Source organism: Bombina bombina, chromosome 8 (assembly GCF_027579735.1).
Source record: "Bombina bombina isolate aBomBom1 chromosome 8, aBomBom1.pri, whole genome shotgun sequence".
NCBI classification, from domain to species: domain Eukaryota; kingdom Metazoa; phylum Chordata; class Amphibia; order Anura; family Bombinatoridae; genus Bombina; species Bombina bombina.
Genome location: NC_069506.1, coordinates 99,412,962 through 99,437,485, shown reverse-complemented (window position 1 = coordinate 99,437,485; position 24,524 = coordinate 99,412,962). Strand labels below are relative to the sequence as shown.

The 24,524-nt window shown below is 35.5% G+C and overlaps 1 protein-coding gene across 6 annotated transcripts in view; it reads right to left on the bottom strand.

Annotated features, from left to right (window-relative positions):
* Positions 1–20,319, bottom strand: part of LOC128638491 (probable pleckstrin homology domain-containing family N member 1) — a 324,001-nt gene extending 303,682 nt beyond the window's left edge. For 5 of the 6 annotated variants that reach the window (XM_053690476.1, XM_053690472.1, XM_053690474.1 and 2 more), the window contains exons 1-2: positions 20,213–20,319; positions 19,792–20,085 (exon numbers count right to left, since the gene is read on the bottom strand). In XM_053690476.1, the coding sequence (XP_053546451.1) occupies positions 19,792–19,880 (89 nt within the window). In that variant the 5' untranslated portion in view covers positions 19,881–20,085; positions 20,213–20,319. Of the gene's footprint in view, positions 1–19,791; positions 20,130–20,212 lie in introns of those variants that run through there. The other variant, XM_053690473.1, reaches the window with a different exon arrangement.
* Positions 20,320–24,524: the final 4,205 nt, after the last annotated feature.

Below are 24,524 nucleotides of genomic sequence, written 5' to 3'. Positions count from 1 at the left end.
CAGAGGTAAAATGTGTATTATAACTGTGTTGGTTATGCAAATTTGGGGAATGGGTAATAAAGGGATTATATATCTTTTAAAACAGCAAAAATTCTGGTGTTGACTGTCCCTTTAAGTTATTGGCAGTAATGTCACCCTTTGATTTCCCACATGCACGTACCAATGATTTCAACTCTTGACTGCTCCTTTAATTTTCTTTTTGTCCAGAGCTGTCACAGAGTGCAGCATACCATGTACAGGATTTAAAGAGAGGGAACAGTAAGGAGGGGATACTGATCCTTTCAGGTACAACTTACAAGAGTCTGCCTGTACAGGCATGGGCAGCAAAGAGTGAATGGCATTGAAGGTCTGGATCTCGCTGGATGCTGCTCAAGTCATAAAAAACTCAACAGGAGTGAGCACAATGTTATCGATATAGCACACATAAACTAGCACTGTCTAGCTGTCAAAATGCACTGAGATAAGAGGCAGCCTTCGAGTTCTTAGAAATTAGCATATGCGCCTACCATTAGCTTTCAACAAAGAATACCAAAACAACAAAGCAAATTTGATGATAAAAGTAAATTGAAAAGTTGTTTAAAATTGCATGAAGGTTTAATTTTGATTAGACTGTCCCTTTAAGTTCCCTTTAAGTTCCCTTTAAGTTTCAAAAATGTTCCACTCATCACACTAAGTTCAGGGGCTACATTGAGAAATGTGAAGTGCTCATTTTGCAAGAAAACAAGTAAGTTGTTTACTGTTTTTCAAACAATCTATTTATTTTTATGTTTACTTTGATTTAACATATTTGTTTTTACCAAAGGAGCACTGTTTAATATCCCTTTAATCAATGAGATTATTTATTTTTAGCACTATACAATTGTTTGTATTTCCAAAATATACACTGTAAAAGATATAGAAACCTAATACTATTAAAATATGGACTGTAAAATTAGACAGTCACCCTATCAATATATACAGCACGTTATCTATAAACTCTGTCTCTGATCTGAGTAGAGGCACCTGAATATTTAAGGCATCTAATTTGGGATCCTGCAAGACATGTATCAAGCTGTGTATGCAGCTTTGGAGCACCTTTGGTGAAGGCTTGCATGAGCGAGCCTGCAGTTGATAGTTAAAACCTAACCTGTACACCAGCTCTTAGCTGGTAGATTAAAATCACATGGACACGTTCGCCCGGGGTGATTGACAGCCCCTGCTTGCATGCCACTGGCCTAGTCACTTATACAATGATAAATGCGGCAGTGTACTGATTCCTGCTGGCTGTGACCCTGGGCGGACAGGTTCACAGAAGCAAAATTTGTCCATCCAGGGATTGATAATTGGGGCCCTATGTATTTAACTCCTGCACAGTTAAATACATCTCCAAAGACTCAGAGAACTGTGCTAAAATGTCCCTTTAAAAAGATTGAGATATTTGTGTACTATAATCATTTTCCTTCTATAATCTCAGTGATCATAGACTATTACTTGCAACTCAGTGTATTGTAGGGACCCTCCAACAATAGTTTATCTCTGATCATGAATAATGGTTCATTTAATGAACTAGGAAAACTTTGCTATATACTTTCATCATTTATTTTGTCCCCTTTTCCTGTAATTTAACTGTAATTTAAATATATCACTCATGGTTAGTACAATTAAGAAAATATATAAAACAAGCAATACAAGAGTCTGTGGAAACAAGCCTGTGAGGAACACATGATTGTTAAAGTAATTATCTAACAGGGTTTCCACGCAGCCTTGTTTGCATATTATTGTTTTTTTTGCCTGATTTATATCTGTCCTCAGCAGAAGAGAGAAATAAGGGGAAACAATTTCAAAATGGCGGTGCCCACTACTTTCTGGAAACCAAAGTACTTTATAGAAACTAAACAGTTACACTTAAATATTCACTGTTATAAAACAAGCATTTATAATTCTATGCCATAATTTTTCAAATCTCATAGAATTTTGCACTAATATTATGATCTGTTTTGTGTTGTTATTTTAGAACTCTACATATTAAAGACCACAAGGGTGAAGGGAATAGTTCAGGTTAAAGGCATATGAAACCCAAAAATGTTCTTTTGTTATTCAGACAGAGCATACCATTTTAAAAAAAAGCTTCCAATTTACTTCTATTATGAAATAACTTCATTCCCATGATATTTTTTGTTAAAGAGAAACCTAGGCATTTGGAGTAATATATGGCAGGAAATAGTGCTGCCATCTAGTGATCTTGCAAATGGATAACATTCTTGCAAAACTGCTGCCATCTAGTGCTCTTGCAAATGGATAACATTCTTGCAAAACTGCTGCCATCGAGTGCTCTTGCAGATGGATAACATTCTTGCAAAACTGCTGCCATCTAGTGCTCTTGCAGATGGATAACATTCTTGCAAAACTGCTGCCCTCTAGTGCTCTTGCAGATGGATAACATTCTTGCAAAACTGCTGCCATATAGTGCTCTTGCAGATGGATAACATTCTTGCAAAACTGCTGCCATCTAGTGCTCTTGCAAATGGATAACATTCTTGCAAAACTACTGCCATCTAGTGCTCTTGCAGATGGATAACATTCTTGCAAAACTGCTGCCATATAGTGCTCTTGCAGATGGATAACATTCTTGCAAAACTGCTGCCATCGAGTGCTCTTGCAGATGGATAACATTCTTGCAAAACTACTGCCATCTAGTGCTCTTGCAGATGGATAACATTCTTGCAAAACTGCTGCCATCTAGTGCTCTTGCAGATGGATAACATTCTTGCAAAACTGCTGCCCTCTAGTGCTCTTGCAGATGGATAACATTCTTGCAAAACTGCTGCCATCTAGTGCTCCTGCAGATGGATAACATTCTTGCAAAACTGCTGCCATCGAGTGCTCTTGCAGATGGATAACATTCTTGCAAAACTACTGCCATCTAGTGCTCTTGCAGATGGATAACATTCTTGCAAAACTGCTGCCATCTAGTGCTCTTGCAGATGGATAACATTCTTGCAAAACTGCTGCCATCTAGTGCTCTTGCAGATGGATAACATTCTTGCAAAACTGCTGCCATCGAGTGCTCTTGCAGATGGATAACATTCTTGCAAAACTACTGCCATCTAGTGCTCTTGCAAATGGATAACATTCTTGCAAAACTGCTGCCATCTAGTGCTCTTGCAAATGAAAAACTGTTGCCATATAGTGCTCCAGAAATGGGCAGATGTCTGAGCATAAGCCCCTGCTTTTCAACAAAAGATACCAAGAGGATGATGAAAAAATGATAGAAGTAAATTAGAAAGTAGTTTTTTTTTAAATCACAAATCTGAATTGGGAAAGAAAAAAATGTAAGTTTCATATCCCTTTATTTTGCAGATGTATACTTCCCCCCATATATTAATACATTCAGATAGAAACATCCTCAAGCAAAGTGTAACTGAAATATTTTCAAGTTTTGACAAGTTCAGGACATATAGCAAGTTTGACCAAACTAGGGAAAACTTCTATCGCTATATTATTTTGTAATATCCTGTTTGCTAAAGGGGGAAATTATCTCCAAAATATATTTCCACCATAAAAAGTTTAATTATATTTTGTAATATACTTAGAAATTACTAACAGGGAAAGTAAGTAATTAATTAATCATTTTTTTTCCTGTGCCCCCAGAGAGGCTGAGTACTGGAAGATCCATAACCCTGTTACTGATATATTATACACACTGATTACCTGATCTCAACTCTGACCCAACCTGCCATATGAGAGAAGTTAAACATAATTAAGAGTTTTTTCAAGAGATATATCTGTGGACTACAAAACCAATCAAATTTGCTATAAAAAAAGAGTTTTGATTGCATTTAAAACTTGTATTTTGCAGGCAGATCTTTGGCAATGCAGTGCTTAATTGCTGACATAAACTATGCATGTTACAAAAAATAGTGTTAGTCAGGGACATAAAAGCAAATGAATAAAATTAATTTGCCTGCATTACTAAATTAGATAAGAAAAATAAAAAAGCCATATAAAACGTGTTTTATTTGTATGTCCCTTTAAAGAACATAAAACCTCTGCAGACTCTAGTAAGTTCTGTAAAATAACATTGGCATGGGAGATACCTCACACTGATGAGAAATGTATTAGCTTAGTGAAGTTTAATATTTCAGTTCAGTTATGTTTTCTGTAGTTGTTGTTTACAATGCAAACTATGGAAAAGTTTCATTTGATATATATATATATTGGTCTGCTGTTAATTGATGCAAAGTTTTGCCATTTATAACACTGTCAGATTTGTCTTAAGCCCTTACCAAACTACAGCAACAGAAGTCTGTTTTGGGTTCTCATTCATCTATCTATGTGGCTGATCAAATTTTCAAAGGCTTAGATGTAAAATCTCAAATAAATTGAGTAGACACACATATTTAATAAAATCAGTAATTAAGAATTATCGTGACTTATTTTACGTATAAAAGATACCTATACATTTTAATATTTCATATATTTAACATAATAAAATAATACAAATATTTGCATAGGAAATTAGGACATCTAGGCAAGATTCCCCGCTTACTTTTCCCCATAAATGTTACCAATGCACAAGAGAATTCTGGGTAAGATATTCAAATTAGATATGCAAATTCTCCATTTTTTTCTTCAAAAAAAAAAGAGTTTTGATTGCATTTAAAACTTGTATTTTGCAGGCAGATCTTTGGCAATGCAGTGCTTAATTGCTGACATAAACTATGCATGTTACAAAAAATAGTGTTAGTCATTTTAAAGGGACATAAAAGCAAATGAATAAAATTAATTTGCCTGCATTACTAAATTAGATAAGAAAAATAAAAAAGCCATATAAAACGTGTTTTAATTGTATGTCCCTTTAAAGAACATAAAACCTCTGCAGACTCTAGTAAGTTCTGTAAAATAACATTGGCATGGGAGATACCTCACACTGATGAGAAATGTATTAGCTTAGTGAAGTTTAATATTTCAGTTCAGTTATGTTTTCTGTAGTTGTTGTTTACAATGCAAACTATGGAAAAGTTTCATTTGATATATATATATATTGGTCTGCTGTTAATTGATGCAAAATTTTGCCATTTATAACACTGTCAGATTTGTCTTAAGCCCTTACCAAACTACAGCAACAGAAGTCTGTTTTGGGTTCTCATTCATCTATCTATGTGGCTGATCAAATTTTCAAAGGCTTAGATGTAAAATCTCAAATAAATTGAGTAGACACACATATTTAATAAAATCAGTAATTAAGAATTATCGTGACTTATTTTACTTATAAAAGATACCTATACATTTTAATATTTCATATATTTAACATAATAAAATAATACAAATATTTGCATAGGAAATTAGGACATCTAGGCAAGATTCCCCGCTTACTTTTCCCCATAAATGTTACCAATGCACAAGAGAATTCTGGGTAAGATATTCAAATTAGATATGCAAATTCTCCATTTTTTTCTTCAAATAAAAAAATTCTGGGTAAGATATGCAAATTTTCCATTTTTTTCTTCAAATACTGTTTTAACACAGCGATCCTTTTAACAGGATTGTTGCAGCAATACAGAAATTCCTTGTGAAATTGTGCAATGCCGCCACCTGCAGATTCGCGGCCAATCGGCTGCTAGCAGGAGGTGTCAATCAACCTGATCGTATGCGAATGGGCGGATTGCTGTCTACCGCCTCAGAGGTGGCCGATGACTTAAGGAGCAGCGGTCTTAAGACCACTGCTTCTTAACTTATGTTTCCAGAGCACGGAAACAGCTGAATATAGCAGCATTCGTGGCATAATAAACCGTCCCCAAAATCTGAAGTTTAAATGAGCAATAGATTTTTTTCTAACAAAATGTCCTTTAATTAGCCGGCCCCCTGTTTCATGCAACAGTCATCAGCCAATCACAGACTCATATATGCACAGTAGTAGCTGTTGCCTCAAAAAGTGTGAACATAAAAAGAGTGGGCCAAATTTGATAATGGAAGTAAATTGGAATATCTATTAAAACTGTATGTTCTATCTGAACCATAAAAATTGAGTTTTGACTTTAGTGTACCATTAACTGAAAGTTGACATTCAATGCTTAAAATTGAATGTGTCATATAGTTGTGAAACAGAATAAGTAAGTATGTAAACAGAGTGAAAAAAGGAAGCTGATAAACTGTTATGCCTGCCAAATTATTTAACCCCTTAAGGACCACAGCACTTTTCCATTTTCTGACCGTTTGGGACCAGGGCTATTTTTACATTTCTTCTGTGTTTGTGTTTAGCTGTAATTTTCCTCTTACTCATTTACTGTACCTACACATATTATATACTGTTTTTCTCGTCATTAAATGGACTTTCTAAAGACACCATTATTTTTATCATATTTTATAATTTACTATAAAAAAAGGATAAAATATGATTAAAAAAACACACTTTTTCTAAGTTTGATCCCCAAAATCTGTTACACATCTACAACCACCAAAAAACAACCATACTAAATAGTTTCTAAATTTTATACCCAATGTTTACATGTTCTTTGCTTTTTTTGCAAGTTATAGGGCAATAAATACAAGTAACAGGCAATAAATACAAGTAACACTTTGCTATTTCCAAACCATTTTTTTTCCCACAAAATTAGCGCTAGTTACATTGGAACACTGATATCTGTCAGGAATCCCTGAATATCCCTTGACACAGTGGCGTAGCGTGGGGGGGCCACAGGGGCGGTTGCCCCGGGCGCAAAATTCTGAGGGGCGCAAAATGCTTGGCTCCCAGCCTCCCCAGTCCCCACCATCTCAAGACCGTAGACAGTCACAGTCCCACTCCCATGGGCGCTACAGGGAGGCTAAAAAATCTGACAGGCGCCTGCGCCCAGCCGTTCTGTCTCTCAAGTGAACTGTCTACTACTCTGAAGTCAAGACGTGCTGTGTAATGATTTAATTATCATAATTTTATGAGTGTAATCCTATCCGACCGTTACCTGCTGCTAGACTAGTGTTTACGCCACTAGTTAGCACGGTCCACTCCCACTCCCAGCGCACATATCAGGAGGGAGGAAGAAGTCAGAGCAGCAGAGCCAGAGTGGAGTCAGACTGACTAGCACGCCGCGCCCGCAATGATAAGGTAAGTAGTGTCAACAGAAATTACCAAACTCATCACCGGGTCCATATCAGAACCAGACCACCAGTGCCACTGCCAGCCAGAATTATAATTAAATTCTTATAGCCCCTGTTTTTCCTGGGCCCTGGGGAATAGGGATTGGAAATGGCAACGCACGCAAAATGCAGCTTAGCCTCTACCGTTACCCAGGTGACGTCGCAGGGCCAGCCAGCCAAGTTCCAAAGGACCCAGAGTCCCTCTGAGCCAGCCAGCCAAATTCCAACTTCCAAAGGACCCAGAGTCTGAGCCAGCCAGCATGCCAGAGTGTGAGAGTGATCTATGCTGCTTTAAAGTGAAAGCTGGTTATTTTATTTCAAATTCATTTTTAACCTAGGTAAAATAAAACATACAAGATGTAGATGATCTACATCTAGTATGTTTTACCCAGGTTAAAAATGAATTAAAAAAAAATAACTGGCTTTCACTTTAAAGCAGCATAGATCACTCTGGCATGCTGGATGTATTTTAAAAATGAAATCCCATGTTTAAATATTAAACCATAAAAAATGTAATTGTTAAGTTATATAATGTACTTACTTAATGTATATAATAAAGTAATGGCTGCCTGCAACCATATTGAATCCTAATTTTTAAGGATGAATGTAGAGTTTAGAATTATATATATATATATATATATATATATATATATATATATATATATATATATAGTATATATTTTTGTTGTTAAAATAAAGCTTTGTTTTAAAACAAAAACCTGTCTCCTAAATTGTTGAGCTGTCTCCTAGATTCAAAGCAAATTTGCCAATCCCTACTGTACTGGTGGAAGAGACTCAGTCAGTGCTAATGGATTAGGGGGGGCGCAATTCTTGCCTTGCCCTGGGCGCTGAGAAGACACGCTACGCCACTGCCTTGACATGTATATATTTTTTTTTTTTAGAGGACAACCCAAACATGAGAATGAAGCAAATTTGATAATAAAAGTAAATTGGAAACTTTTTTAAATTGTATGCTCTATCTGAATAATGAGAGAAAAAAAATTGAGTTTAGTGTCTCTTTAACAATTTGTACCTTAAAGTTAAAGTGATGGTAAATTCACCTCTCTAACTTTAGATATATTGAAAGCTCTGGTAATTCTAAGCATATCAAGGTGCTTATTTTCTTCAACATCAAATACAACTTCTATAAAACACCATTATTGTGAGGCTTCGTTACCTGCTTTAATCAGCCTCTGTCATAGATTTTCTTAGTGTCATATTTGACTGGCAGCTCTTCCAGCCAATAGGAGCCTCACCATGCGCTCTATGTAATTTACTTACAACACGCTCCCATGTTTCTACTTATTAGCTGACTTAGCCTTGAAGTGCAACTGCGCATGCGCAGCTCACTACGCTATTTGTGCAACTGAAACAGTGAGGCTGCTTACTGTAAACAGGCAATCTAGTGTAACAAGCTGCGAGTGCGCAGTTGCACTTCAAGGCTAAGTCAGTTAATAGTTAGAAGCACGGGAGCGTGCTGTAAATAAATTACATAGGGCGTATGGTGAGGCTCCTATTGGCTGGAAGAGCTGCCAGTCAAATACCACACTAAGAAAATCTATGACAGAGGCTGAATTAAAGCAGGTAACAGAGCCTCACAATAATGGTGTTTTATAGAAGTTGTTTTCGTTATTGAAGAAAATAAGCACCTCAATATGCTTATAATTACCAGAGCTTTCAATATATCTAAAGTTAGTGAGGTGAATTTACCATCACTTTAAAGGAAGAGTAATGTCAAAATTAAACTTTCATGATTCAGATAGAGCATGAAATTTTAAACAACTTTCTAATTTACTTATTTTATTAAATTTGCTTCATTCTTTTGGTATTCATAATTGTAAAGCATATCTAGTTATGCTCAGCACCAGCAATGCACTAACAGGAGCTAGCTGTTGATTGGTGGCTTCACATATATGCCTATTGCCATTAGTTCACCAGATGTGTTCAGCTAGCTCCCAAGAGCACAGACATTGCTGCTCCTCAAGCCAAGGAGACCAAGAGAATAATGCATGTTTGATAAAAAAAAAGTATAATGTAAAATTGTTTAAAATTGTATGATCTACCTGAACCATGAAAAAAAATGATGGCTTTTATTTCCCTTTAAGAATTTACTTTTATACTATAGAATCCTTTTGATTTATAAAGTTTTCCATGATGATGTTTAATTACACATTTTAAAGATGTGTTTTTATATATGCTGAAGTATTGCTTGAAATAATAATGAACAATTACATATATATCCACACTAAAAGAAGCTTATGTATTTTTTGTAGGGCATAGACCTAGTTTAATGATGTAATTTGGGGTTCATGTTTTGCAAGCCTGACATTTATTGTCTAGAACCATCCCTGTGAGCACTAAACATTTGATAATTGACCACATCATTGTAATACTATAGTTATCTTTAGGTGCAAAGACATGAATTCACAGTATTAACCATTTGTAGTAAGTTATATTTAATCTGGAGTTATTTTTAATTAAACATAGTCAGGAAAATCACCCACCATGCTTCATCTAAAAGAAAGAATGTCAGAATATGTTATAAAGTAAATAAATAAGTATTCCTTGTCTTAAGCAGTGCCGGCGAGCGGCGATGTTTCTCCCACAAAAGTCAATGGGAGCATGACATCACTGCTCACATCACCAACATCACCACTCGGCAGCATTTTGCTGCAGCAAGGGTGGGGGGCCCTATTTAAAGTGGGCCTCCACGGCACAGACAGTGCGCTCACCACCACTAACTGAAAAAATTGTTTAATATGTTCTGGAAGGAATGGGGGAACATAATTTAGGTGTCCCCCAAACAAGTGGTATCCCCAGATGCCTCATCAAATTGCCGACAACATACTAAAAGGGCGACTTGATCCCCTGCACTCGTTTGATCGGCACTTATTTTAAGAAGCACCAGACTTGGCTCAATTCTGGTCTGGTGCTCAGTTCCAGGACTCCGGTGTTTACCACATCTCCTTGACAAATTATGTATTGTCATGTACAATGTAGATTCTTTAAAGTATTGTGTATATCTTAAAAGGGATTTATTGTTGCTTGCTGTGTTAATTACTTCAAACATAAATATACATCTGAAAATATATGTTTACGTTTAATATTAAAGAAAATACCTTTTACTCTATAGATATATACAATACTTTAAACAATATGCATTGTACATGACTATGCATATAATTTAAACATTAACCCCTAAACTGCCATAAACAGTCTTTTTAGGCAGTAATAATCTCCAAGATTAGGCTCTTTATATATGTGATAACAATTTCTCGAAATATGCATATAACGTAATGCTTTATAAGCCAATGCTCCGACTTGTGTAAATGAACAGTTCATGCACTTAGGTCTTCAACTATAAAACATAGCTTTTATTGGTAAAATGTGAGTAAAAAAGTATATAAATTCACAGACTTTAGTGTTGCTGGTTAGTATAGCATATTTCTTACTGTAACCATGGTTAACAATAGATGTCAGCTCCTTGTATTCATGTATCCCATATGAGCTAGGTTTAAAAGCAGTGAAACAAATCCTGAATCTTTATACAACATATGCAGAAGAACTAATAGAATACATAGTAGAAGTACTTAGCTTTCTGTTACAACACAATTTTTTCCAGTTTGATGGGCAATTTTTCTTACAGCAGTGTGGTACAGCTATGGGGGAAAAATTATGCTAATATATTCTTAAGATGGTTTGAATCAAAGTATATTTTTTCAACTAATAACATCTTTAAAGACTATATTATTTTGTACACCAGGTACATCGATGATTTATTAATCATTTGGAAGGGTGAAGAAAAAATTGCAAAAGACTTCCTAACGTATTTAAATAACAATGATTACAATCTAAGGTTTACCTGGGAGTATAAAAGTGATAAATCAAATATCTAGGTATTAGCCTATCAGGAGATATAGAGAAACAGATAATCATTACTGAGCTGTATCGTAAAGAAATAACAGGCAATACCATTTTACGCTGTGACTCTTGCCATCCATCACACCTTAAGAGAGGTGTTCCAAAAGGTCAATTAATTTGTATAAAGCAAAATTGTACCACGCTAGAGGCCTATGATAAACACTCTGACCAGTTGATCAGTAGGCTGACAGAAAGAGGTTATAATATCACTGAATTAGAATTGATTAGGATGGAGGTCAGAAAAATTAATAGAAAAAAATTATTAATGACAAAGAAAACAAAAGTAAAAAGTATAAAATATCAGAAGTCACAACAAATAAACTTTATAACAGCCTATAGTAAACAGTTCAATAATATAAGAAACATCATAAAGGGAAACCTAAACATATTACAAACTGATCCAGTGTTGAAAGATATCTTAGCAATGGGCTGTAGATATATAGCAAATAAATCACCTACAATAGGTGATAGAAAAACAGAATATGTGTACACTGACAAAACTAAAAGGAAAAGTATGAAGGAAAGTTGGCTATCCAAGAAAGGGTGCTATAAATGTGGTCATCATCCATGTCTCACATGTTCACATATAAAAACAGGCGATACTTTAATTTCCTCAACTACAAAGACGGAATATAAAATAAGATATAGATTAGATTGCACTTCTAAATACTTAATCTGATTACTTGCTCAATCTTTAAAAAACAATAAACAGGTTGTTCGAGTCTTATGCTAAAAGACAGAGCAAGAGAACACCTCAATGACATACAGAATGAACAGCCTAAGACCAGAGTAGTCAAACACTTTAATTTACATCCTAATCCAACAAAAGCATTTCAAATTCAGGCAATAGACCACCTTCCTAAAACTCCTAGACGAGGAAATAGATTTAAGAATCTATTATTCAAAGAAACAAAATGGATATTTTTCTTGCAGACAAGATAACCAAATGGTATCAATGCAAGATGGGATGTAGATCTCTTTTTAGGATAAAGGAATATAGGTTCATCATAGAGTAAAAAAGTTCTTAGTCACTCAAGGGTCCAATATATATATGAGCCAGGTCCAGCTAGTCACAGTAATCATACATTTTTTGACAAATAAAATCATTTGTGCAATGTGTTAACATTATGACTTTAAAGAGAGGAAAAAAGATAAATAATAACATTGTGTAAATTAAACGAGGTAAAAAAACGATTCCTCTATAAAGCATGACGAATATTACAATAGTAGGAGATTTATCCATTTCTTTTTTTATGGAAAAAGATCCTATACATGACAGAGCATATATATATATATATATATATATATATATATATATATATATATATATATATATATAGATTGGTACTATAGACAATCTGTTAAGTATAACATGTTAGCAATATCAACTAAGTCTCTTTTAAAGGTAGTTATTAACAATAGTCTCCAGAAAGCATCAAGAGAAAAAATATATTTCCATTTTCAGTCTCGTTAGTCTACAATAGCTTTTTTCTTTGATTGTTTTATAATGTTATTTTTCTTTTAATTGTATAAAATATTTTTATGTATGGAGTTCCGCTAGTAAGGTATGAATAGCAAGAAATGTCATCAAATAGTATTTACTATGAGTAAAATAGACTACCTAGGCTTGATATACTGATTGTAGATGATAAGTCTTGTCTAAGGCTACGACAGTCTGTGATAAAAATGTATAGTACTTATAGGAATCGTGATGACAGGTACTCTACCTAACAACAGCTCACTAGCTCCAGTTCAATTTTTTCAATTGGTTGAAATTCCCCTGACACGTCACTTCCGGTAGTACGGAGGTCACGTGATTGGAGGGTCTCTTTTTTTTAAAAAGTTGACATCTATGGTCAGAATACCAAGTCGCCATCGATAAAGCTACGGCAAAACGTGTCTGGTGACGCGTATTGGGGGTCGGAGGTTACAGTAAGAAATATGCTATACTAACCGGCAACACTAAGGTCTGTGAATTTATATACTTTTTTACTCACATTTTACTAATAAAAGCTATGTTTCATCGTTGAAGACCCAGTGCATGAACTGTTCATTTACACAAGTCGGAGCATTGGCTTATAAAGCATTACGTTATATGCATATTTTGAGAAATTGTTATCACATATATAAATAAGAGCCTAAGCTTGGAGATTATTACTGCCTAAAAAAGACTGTTTGTGGTTTCTAATTGAGAACACCTGGTACTAAAGAAAGCATCAGGTGCAACTTTTCGTCCATGCATATCTGTGCTTGTTAAGGGTTAAGCACAGGCAGTAATTTCAATTTAGCTTCTATAGCAGAGAGTAAACGCCAATTGATTTACCTAAACTGCCATAACCTAATAATAACTGTAAAAGCTAAGGCTCTACACATATTTATTCAATATTTAAAATGATGCATTGTTTCGTAGAATGTGTATTATTTTAATTTTTGCATATAAATTGAAATGTTGTTAATGTTGCTTGTTGTGTTTATTTGTTCTTAAAGACCGTATAACTAAAATTATAGTTCTACATAACTGCATGCCTGTTATGTAAAATATAATTTAATGCTACTGACTACTATAACATAAATATAAATTAACATATCACTAATAAACACAAGTTAACATAAATACATTTTAATTTATATGCAATACTTAAAATAATCTGCAATTTACATGACCATGCATACCATTTTAAATGTTGAATATCACTGCAAGGCCAGACTACATTATACATATAATGTTTAAAATAAAATACATGGTCATAAATAATGCATATTAGTTTATGTATTAGATATCAATTAAAATATAGATATTCTCTGTGTTTATTATTTTTAATATAAATATATTTTAAAATATATATTTAGTTTATAAAAGACAGTTGCATTCATAACCTACTAATGACTTTTGTAACAAAAATATAAATTTAAAAAAATATATTTATGTTTACAATATTAAATACATTTTAATTCAAGTACAATACTTAAAAGAATATGCATCATACATGAGTATGCATACTATTTTAAACATTGTAGATAAATGCTACAATACACTATACATCCTGGGTCCTCTCCTGCTGCCTCCACTCTGCGTCTTCTATCTTCAGGTCTACAGCTCTCTACCTAGAGCCCTCCTCTTCATGCGGTTCCCACCGCACACTGAATTTCAGAATGCACGGAACCCCTTTATATAGGGGTACCACTTCATCCCTAGGCCTATTGGTTGATTTTTTTAATCAACCAATAGCAAGATATTATTTTATTTTACATTCTTATCATCCAAAAGAAAATAATGAGATTTTTTTCAATTGGATGATTCAAATTTGAAATAGAATACTCTGCCGCGAAGATGGGTTGATGAAGATTGCGGAGTGGGGGAAGAGTCCTCCTGGAAGTCTACCTCCCATACGGCGAAGATGGGCCCCCGGCACCTGGATGAAGAGGGCCCAATGTTGGATCAAGAGGAGCTGGATTTTTGCATGGTGAGTTTAAACTTTGGGTATGTGGTGGTTTAGATGTTTATTAGTGTAGTGTTAGTTTGCAATTGTGGGGTACTTCGGTTTAGGGGTACTTGTATTTAATAGTAAGGCACAGCAATTATATTCCAAGGGATGTATAGTAAACATCTCTCTGTGATGCCACCTGTTAGCATCTGTCAGGGGCTTGGATATTTCAACAGGCTCACTTGACATAGTGGTGGATCCCTTGGAATATTTTGCCTCGTAGCACTTTCGATCATCGGGGCCAGAGTGCTATTGCATTGTCTTTTTATCGTGCATTTGTTGATTATGCAAATCTATTGTATTTACTGGTCCTTTAAGTAACTTCTGCATACCGGCACCAAAGCACTGTAAGCTCTTACTGATTCTATTGAGCGCTTGCAGGACACTGGCCTAGATTATTGGTAGTTAAATATACCCTGTAACATTTGAAATATAAAATGTTAGGTGAATGAGAAGTAACATGCCACCATTGTTTTAATGTATTTATTGTTACTATCTCACTCCTTTTAATAGTTCTAATTTAATGTATGAGAATTGTTAAAGGGACATATACACAGCATATATTTTAATGCCACATTTTCAGTCCACTTTTATGAATAAATTATGGCGGGTTAAAGGACCACTAAATACAGTATACTTGTATAATTGACAAATGCACAATAAAAAGACAATGCAATAGCACTTTGAATTTGAAATGAGCAGTAGAATATTTTCCAGCACATTTCAAAGTTCATCCAATTTTCCCTTCCCTCTGTCACGCTCCTATCCGTTCATCGCCGTGTCTCTGCGGCTCCCGGACCTCCTCTGTGCTCAATCGCGTCACGTTGCCTAGCAACGTGGCGCGGTCTACCGGACACTCATCTCTGACATCATGGCTTCTCTCCTCTGCCTTTAAATGCTGGCGGGAGATCTTACTCGGGGCCCGTTTGTTGATCTTCATTCCGGTCTGGTGCTGTGAGTAACGCTTTAACCTGTCTCCTGTATTTTGACCCCTTGTTTGCCTGACTATGCTTTTGCCTGAATCCTTCTAACCTGACTCTTGGATTCTGACCCCTTGTCTGCCTGACTACGCTTTTGCCCGAGTCCCTCAAACCTGTCTTTTGGATACTGAACCCTTGTTTGCCTGACTACGCTTTTGCCTGAATCTACAAACCTGTCTCATGATATTGACCCCTTGCTTGCCTCACTATGCTTTGCCTCAATCCTAAAAACCTTTCTCCTGGATATTGATTCCTTGCTTGCAAGACTTTTTTGTTCCTAATCCTAAACCTGCTTAAAAGGACATTTAACATTTGTTTGTTGCCAACCTGCTTAAAGGGACATTATTCATTTGCTTGTTGCAAACCTGCTTAAAAGGACATTTAACATTTGTTTGTTGCCAACCTGCTTAAAGGGACATTATTCATTTGTTTGTGGCAAACCTGCTTAAAAGGACATTCAACATTTGTTTGTTACAAACCTGCTTAAAGGGACATTATTCATTTGTTGCAAACCTGCTTAAAAGGACATTTATCATTTGTTTGTTACAAACCTGCTTAAAGGGACATTAATCATTTGTTTATTACAAACCTGCTTAAAGGGACATTTATCATTTGTACCTTTTACCATCCAACTACCTAAATTTGCTATCCTGCTTAAAAGGTTCACCCGCTATCTCTTGTGTATCACTTCAAACCTCAAGAGACTTTTCGGAGATTCTACATCTTTTGTGGGAACATTGTATCCTTCTTCACTTTGTTTATTTTTGTTTCCTGAGTGGGTCACGTCCTGGTTTATTCTCAGTGTGCTAGCGTGTGTTTTACTTTCCACGCTAGCAGTTGGGTTGAATCCTGGGCTGATCCTTTACGGCTGACATCCTCTTTATCATGTGACAGCTATCAGCCAATCACAAAATACATATACATATATACTGTGCACTTTTGCACATGCTCAGTAGGAGCTGGAGCCTCAAACCATATGCATATAAAAAGAACATGCACACTTTGATAATGGAAGTATATTGGAAAGTTGTTTTTTTAAATAACATGTTTCATCTGAATCATAAAACTTTAATCTAGACGAGGGGTGGACAACTATCGGCCCTCCAAGCTGTTATGGACTACATCTCCCATAATGCTCTTGCAGCCATAATGTAGGCAAAGCATCATGGGAGATGTAGTCCATAACATCTGGAGGGCCGGTAATTGCCCACCCCTGACCTAGACTTTAGTGGCCCTTTCTTTGTTATTTTGCAAAAAGTACATTCTTACATTTATTAGAACATATTATAACAAAAGTTAACTGATAGACGGAACAGTTACAAATGGTGAGATTCTAACCTTTAGTAAATTGTAGCTGCTTGATACACATTATTTTTCAGTGACACATAATTAAAGGAACATAAATGAAATAATAAAGTGCTCTAATTCATTACAACATTTTATTATTCAACAGATGTCCAATCATCATATTGAAATATATGTTGAAACAGTCTGCAGAAAATTTAAGTCATGTACCAGATGTGCTTCTGTATCATACTCAAGCAGGGAACAGCAATGTATTGTGGCCCAGGACACGTTAATCACATATTTATACACAAGTATTAATTCAACTATAAAGAAAAATAAATAAATAAACATAGATTGTATGATTATATTATATTTGTTTTAATTTCTGAGGAAAACACAAGGAAATTAACCCTCAAAAAAAATGGCACCAGCGATTTCATTGATGATGTCACTGATTGTGTCATCAACAAGCTCATGACACTGATGTATAGATGATATCCCAAGGGGAATTGGGGGCAGAGTAAGTTAGATAAAATTATATATCATACTTTCAAAATGGCTTCTGCTATTCTGCAATAATTAACTTAGACAAAATAAAGTTTCAAATTTGATATATATATATATAAAATGTTTTTCTTATTTTTTTGTTATATTTTTATTTAATTTTATATATCTTACTTTGTATTTTATTGTTTTACGTACCCTAAACAACCATACACAGAAATATAATGTTCTTTTCTGACTTTGTTCATTCCTTATCTTTCCTTTCGGGGCTATTGGCACAAACAGTATTTAATATACAGTACATTTTGCAACACAACATTTTTCCTATTTTATATTTATGATCTTGTCATATTCTCTTTGTGTTACTGAGCCAAAATGAGTAAAGCTGGTTTTAACCTGCTGTACTCATAGACAAAAAATTAGATGCTCCCTGACTTTTTTAAACCCAACTTTGCAGAGTGATATTACCAGTAACATATCCATTATAGATTCCTCTTTATAGTTTCTGATTGGCTGTACTTGGTTGGAATGTCCATGTAATAGAAAGTGCCCTTAGGTTGTTGACTGCACTACTTAAAGGAATATGAAAGTGCAAAAACACATTGCTCGGATATATTAGTTTATTATTGCACTGTTTGCATATATATGATTTTTACCCCTTGCAAAGGTATTAAACACTTACTTAAAGTAATCTATAGAGCAATAATGTACCACTGGGAGTTAGCTGAACACATTTGGTGAGCCAATGGCAAGATATAAATGTGTGTAGCCACCAATCACCAGCTAGCTCCCAGTTGTGAAGGATGTGTGCATATTTTCTACAAAGGATACCAAGAGAACAAAGTACATTTAATAATAGAAGTAAAATTAAAATCTTCTTAAAATGACTTGCTCTATCTGAATCCTGCAAGTTTAATTTTGACTTTTCTATACCTTTAAAGGAAAATTGGTCCATGTTAATAATTAACATATTTTGGTAACCACAATAATTCATTTGGAAAACAATTGCAGAATGTATTGTGGTTTTACAGATCTATAAATCTTCCTTATTCTTTTTTCCACAATGTTGAAAAGGGAGCTGTCAAGATTATTTATGTTCCTGTTGTTTCAAAGTGAGAGGTAATAATTTATGCCTAGAAATATATACAGTATTTTAGACTATATGTAATTATCGTAGTTAAATATTCTAGATTGTTTAATTGGTTCATACAAAAATAAATATAGCATAGCCTATGTGCATGAATACTGAATTTATCATCTCTGTAATTTTCCAGAAATGTTTATCTCTTGTACTTAGATTTTCTGTTTATCGCTGTAGTTAATATGTATATGTATATGTATAATGCAATATTATGTGCATACTACCCACCCTATGTATTCACTATCCTCAAGGCAACAACACAATATAGATGAACATTTGGCACTCCCACAAACCCAGCAGTCAAATCACTGCTGTCGTAAATACTTTATAGCTGACTGCTACTGCTAAGCATGCTTAAAATATGTCAAAGTAAGTCTTTGTTAAATCTTAGCAGTCACTTTTTCCCCCCAAAAAATAAAGAATAATGAGAGAGAGAGAGAGAGAGAGAGAGAGGGGAGAAAAAAAAAAGAGAGAGGGGGGGATAGAGAGAGAGAGAGAGAGAGAGAGAGAGAGAGAGAGAGGGGAGAGAGAGAGAGAGAGAGAGAGGAGATAAAAAAGAGAAAGAAAGAGAGAGGAGATAAAAAAGAGAAAGAGAGAGGGGGGATAGAGAGAGAGAGAGAGAGAGAGAGGAGAGAGAGAGGAGATAAAAAAGAGAAAGAGAGAGAGGAGAGAGAGGAAATAAAAAAGAGAGAGAGAGAAAGAGAGAGGGGGGATAGAGAAAGAGAGGGGGGAGAGAGAGGAGAGAGAGAGAAAAAGGAAGAGAAAGAGAGAGAGAAAAGGAGAGAGAGATTTTTTCATTTGTTCAGGTTAAATATCTACAAACCTATATATGTATCTAGATATATATAGATAGATAGATAGATAGATAGATAGATAGATAGATAGATAGATAGATAGATAGATAGTAATGATATAGCATGTGCCATAAGCATCCAGAGAGACTTAGGAACATTAAATGCATAGAGACATAATGAATAGGACAGTTATTTGAATATGACCCACCTGTGTTAAAAATCTTAATATATATACGAAAGTGTCTTACTAGTCTGGGTAGTGTATATATATATATATATACATACACATATATACATAGACATATACAGTGCATGCACAAAGAGAATATGAATGAGAGAGATGATAAAACCTGTGTGTTGAAAATAGGGAGAGGTAGATGGACCTGGAATTTAAGTTGGACATCTGTAAATATATATGATTCATTCCAATATCTTAGTATATGTGGGTATGCAATATGTTTAACTAGTTTATCTTCAATGACAGGTGACACAGATGGATCAAAATATATTGTATGGCATTTAAAAATGATGTAATAATGCTGTCATGGAACAGTTAGGTGCCTTACCTGCTTTCATCTCTGTGCAACAGCTCCGCCTCTTCATGACCATCAGGTGTTGATTTGTTCCCCCTGGCTGTCACACTACAGCAACCCATCCTAGTAGAACTATAGCATTGTGTGGTTGCACCACATCATAAGTAGAGACAACTTTATAGGATTCAGAGACTCTTACATCCTTTCTCTTAAACTCAAGAGGTGGTGAGATACAATAAGCTAGAAAGTCACAAACCGGCAGTGTGAAATGCTGAGAGCTTCCTGCTAGACTGAAGCATATTTCTGTTTCCTGCATCAAGAGATGACCTGGAGGGGGGGAGGGAAGTTTCAGCAAGTTTCTCAGTTTCAGAGAAAGAAAAGAAATTATAGACAAAAGGTGAAAGGGGAGAGAGATTGAAGAATCTGACAAAAGAGTGAAAGAAAAGAAATTAACCATTGTAGTGCTGGAGAGACCCTTAGCACATTCCATTAAAAGACTAATGGCCTATTTATTATGGCTGTGAAAATTGATTCTCATTGTTAGGGAAGATGGATATTTTGATTCTTTCAATTGAACGTTTTCCCTCTCACACTTGCACATTTATACTTATGTTGTAAACACAATTACGTTAACCCAAAATATTTCACATATGGATAACGTTTTTAACATATTTGTGACAAATAAGTTCAGAATTAAAAGCCAGTTTCTCTTGTAATATTAAATAATGGGTCAGAACAATACTTATAATACATATTTAGATGTTTAATTAAAATGTAATTAAAAAAACTTGAAAGAAGATAAAAGTAAAAATGACATAGATCGTGCGATAAAAAATGTACTTCTTTTATCAAATTTACTTTATTCTCTTGGTATCCTTTGTTAAAGCGAAAAACCTAAGCAGGTATAGGGGCCGAATTATCAAGCTCCGAACGGAGCCTTCAGGCTCGCCGGAAACAGAAGTTATGAAGCAGCAGTCTAAAGACCGCTGCTCCATAACTTGTCCACCTGCTCTGAGGCGGCGGACAGAAATCAACGCGATCAAATACGATCAGGTTGATTGACACTCCCTGCTAGAGGCCGATTGGCCGCGAACCTGCAGGCGATGGTATTGTACAAGCAGTTCTGGTTAACTGCTTGTGCAATAATAAATGCCGACAGGGTATGCTTTCGGCATTTATCGATGTGCAGCGGACGTGATACACTACTTCATATCATGTCCGCTCGCACTTTGATAAATTTGCCCCATAGTAGCATGTAGATGTATTTTGCACTCTGACAGGTTTTTTTTAATAACTTTATTATTGTTTATTGTAATTAAAGAACTTCATTACCACTTCAAGCTGAATCTGCACAACCCTTAAAAACACTTTTTTTTTTTTTATTCTGTTATGCCATACAGAACGCATTTACACTCTGAAACAAGTAACTGTAAGAGATATATTGTTTAAAAGACCATTTTAGGTTGCTAACCCAGTTCACAACATGAAGAACAGATAAAATGGCTTTACTTCAACTGTGGAATATTATTTATTAAGACTGTATGTTACTATCACTGCATACCCCCCAACTGTCCCGATTTTCGCGGGACAGTCCCGATTTTAGGGGTCTGTCCCTCTGTCCCGAGTTGCTAGCCATCTGTCCCGATTTGCCCCAGGCATTTAAAAAAAAAAAAAAAAAAAAATTTTTTTTAATTCTGTTGGGCCCATACTCAGAAGCAGCTGACTTTGCTCTGACAGGGTTAAATACCTGTTATATTCCCTGTGGAAAAGGAATGGTGTGTGCAGAGTGTATACAGCCTTCTTACTTTTTACTAGGAGTAAGAAGGCTGTATACACTCTGACCATGGGTAATGGTGACCTCTCTAACCTACCTCTGGTAATGATGATATCTAACCCCTGGTGATAATACTAGCATGCCTTCAGTTTTATACAATGAGCAGTGGCAGCCGCAGACTGCCAGCTAATGTGCTTGCCAACCCCAGGACCCCATACAATGAATTACAGATACCCATATATGATGTAGTGTGTGTGTCTATCTGTATCCATAACTGTGTGTGTGTATCTGTATGTATAAGTTTATGCTATGTAGTGTGTGTCTGCATGTATAAATGTAAGCTATGTAGTGTGTGTATGTGTATCTGCATGTATAAGTGTGTATCTGCATGTATAAGTGTTTTCTATGTAGTGTGTGTGTGTGTCTGCATGTATAAGTGTATGCTGCATGTATAAGTGTATGCTATGTAGTGTGTGTATCTGCATGTGTAAGTGTATGCTATGTAGTGTGTGTGTGTATCTGCATGTATAAGTGTATGCTATGTAGTGTGTGCGTGTATCTGCATGTGTAAGTGTATGCTATGTAGTGTGTGTGTATCTGCATGTGTAAGTGTATGCTATGTAGTGTGTGTGTGTATCTGCATGTGTAAGTGTATGCTATGTAGTGTGTGTATCTGCATGTATAAGTGTATGCTATGTAGTGTGTATGTATCTGCATGTATAAGTGTATGATATGTAGTGTGTGTGTGTATCTGCATGTGTAAGTGTATGCTATGTAGTGTGTGTGTATGTCTGCATGTATAAGTGTATGCTATGTAGTGTGTGTGTGTATCTGCATGTATAAGTGTATGCTATGTAGTGTGTGTGTATATCTGCATGTATAAGTGTATGCTATGTAGTGTGTGTGTATCTGCATGTATAAGTGTATGCTATGTAGTGTGTGTGTATCTGCATGTATAAGTGTATGCTATGTAGTGTGTGTGTATCTGTATGTGTAAGTGTATGCTATGTAGTGTGTGTGTATCTGCATGTATAAGTGTATGCTATGTAGTGTGTGTGTATCTGTATGTGTAAGTGTATACTATGTAGTGTGTGTGTATCTGCATGTATAAGTGTATGCTATGTAGTGTGTGTGTGTGTGTATCTGCATGTATAAGTGTATGCTATGTAGTGTGTGTGTATCTGCATGTATAAGTGTATGCTATGTAGTGTGTGTGTATCTGCATGTATAAGTGTATGCTATGTAGTGTGTGTGTGTGTGTGTATCTGCATGTATAAGTGTATACTATGTAGTGTGCTACTGTGCATTTTTGCTGACTTTAAAGGCCAGAATCTAGAATATTAATAGGGAATGCAGAGAGTAGTTTTAAATAATTTATTAATAAATGTGCAATTAAGATAAAAATATTTAGCAATGTCTTTGCAAAGGCTAATTAAATACAGAGCTCACATAGCTATACCAGTGGTATGAGCTTGTGTTTGATTTGCTGCCTAAGTGTATTAAAATATATGACTTTATTTAGAATTTTATTTTTATTACTTTGGTCTTATGATTTTTAAGCCCCGCCCACCACATTTCAATTTTTTTGCGTGGGGGGGGGGGTGTCCCTCTTTTTAATTTTGAAATGTTGGGAGGTATGTCACTGTTAAAAGGAACACTCCAGACAAAATTTGAATCCACATGGATGCATTTCACTTTTGAGAAGAAGCATTTTTGTAATATACATGTACAGGTAGACCTCAGTTTACGCCAGGGTTAGGTTCCAGAAGGAATGGTTGTAAATCGAAACCGTTGTAAATTGAAACCCAGTTTACAATGTAAGTCAATGGGAAGTAAGGGAGATAGGTTCCAGGCCCCTCTCAAAATTGTCATAAGTAACACCTAATACATTATTTTTAAAGCTTTGAAATGAAGACTTTAAATGCTAAACAGCATTAGAAACCTAATAAAATAATCATACAACACAGAATATATAATTAAACTAAGTTAAATGAACAAAAACATTTGCTAAACAGCATTATAAATCTAATAAAATAATCACACAACACAGACTTCACTTGCATTTTTCTGCAAACAGTTCTTTCTATGCATTCCAATCTGGACTGATTTATAGACAGGAAGATCTTGTTCCTTTGAAATCTGCTCGATAGCTCAGGTCTGGTTAAACTGATTATTTCAGCTTGCTTGGCTTTGCTGCAACACAAGCGGACAGTTCCACCTACTGTCTATTTTAATAAATGCACTGCTTCTCAATGCTTTTCAATAGCAGTCACATGACTGGAAAAAAAGGTTGTTATTCTGAAACGGTGTAAATTGAAATGTTGTAAAACGAGGGCCACCTGTATTAGCAAAAATGATTCTAATAAAGCCTATGGGGTAGATTTACCAAGTAGCGGATGCTGATATCTACCGTTGTACTTTCTGCTTTGCCGGAAATAAGACCGCCATAAGACCGCTGCTGCTTAACTCGTCCACCCCCTCTGATGCAGCGGACAGCAATCAGCCCGATCGGATATGATCGGGTTGATTGACACCCCCTGCTAGCGGCTGATTTGCCGCAAATATGCAGGGGGCGGCATTGCACAAGCATTTCACTTGAAATACTTGTGCAATGATAAATGCTGACAGCTTATCCTGTCGGCATTTATCGATGTGCGCCAGATATGATCCGCTACAGCGGATCATGTCCGCCTGCACATTGATAAATCTACCCCTATAGCTGTTTCAAAAGTGTATTTAAGTATGCACCGTGCACCAGCATTTTAAACACAGCACTTGCTCAGAGAGACTAAGGTGCTTGTACCATCCGGTAATGACTCAATTTGTTAAGTACTGACATGATACAAGCCCCACTAGCACTCTGAGTAGCTGTATTATTTAAAATATTTGTGCACTGAGAATATCTAGCTATGCTTGCCATGAAGGTGTAGAGAAAAATGTAAACACTAAAACAGTTATATCTTTTACAAGAAGAATTTTTGCCAATACGTGT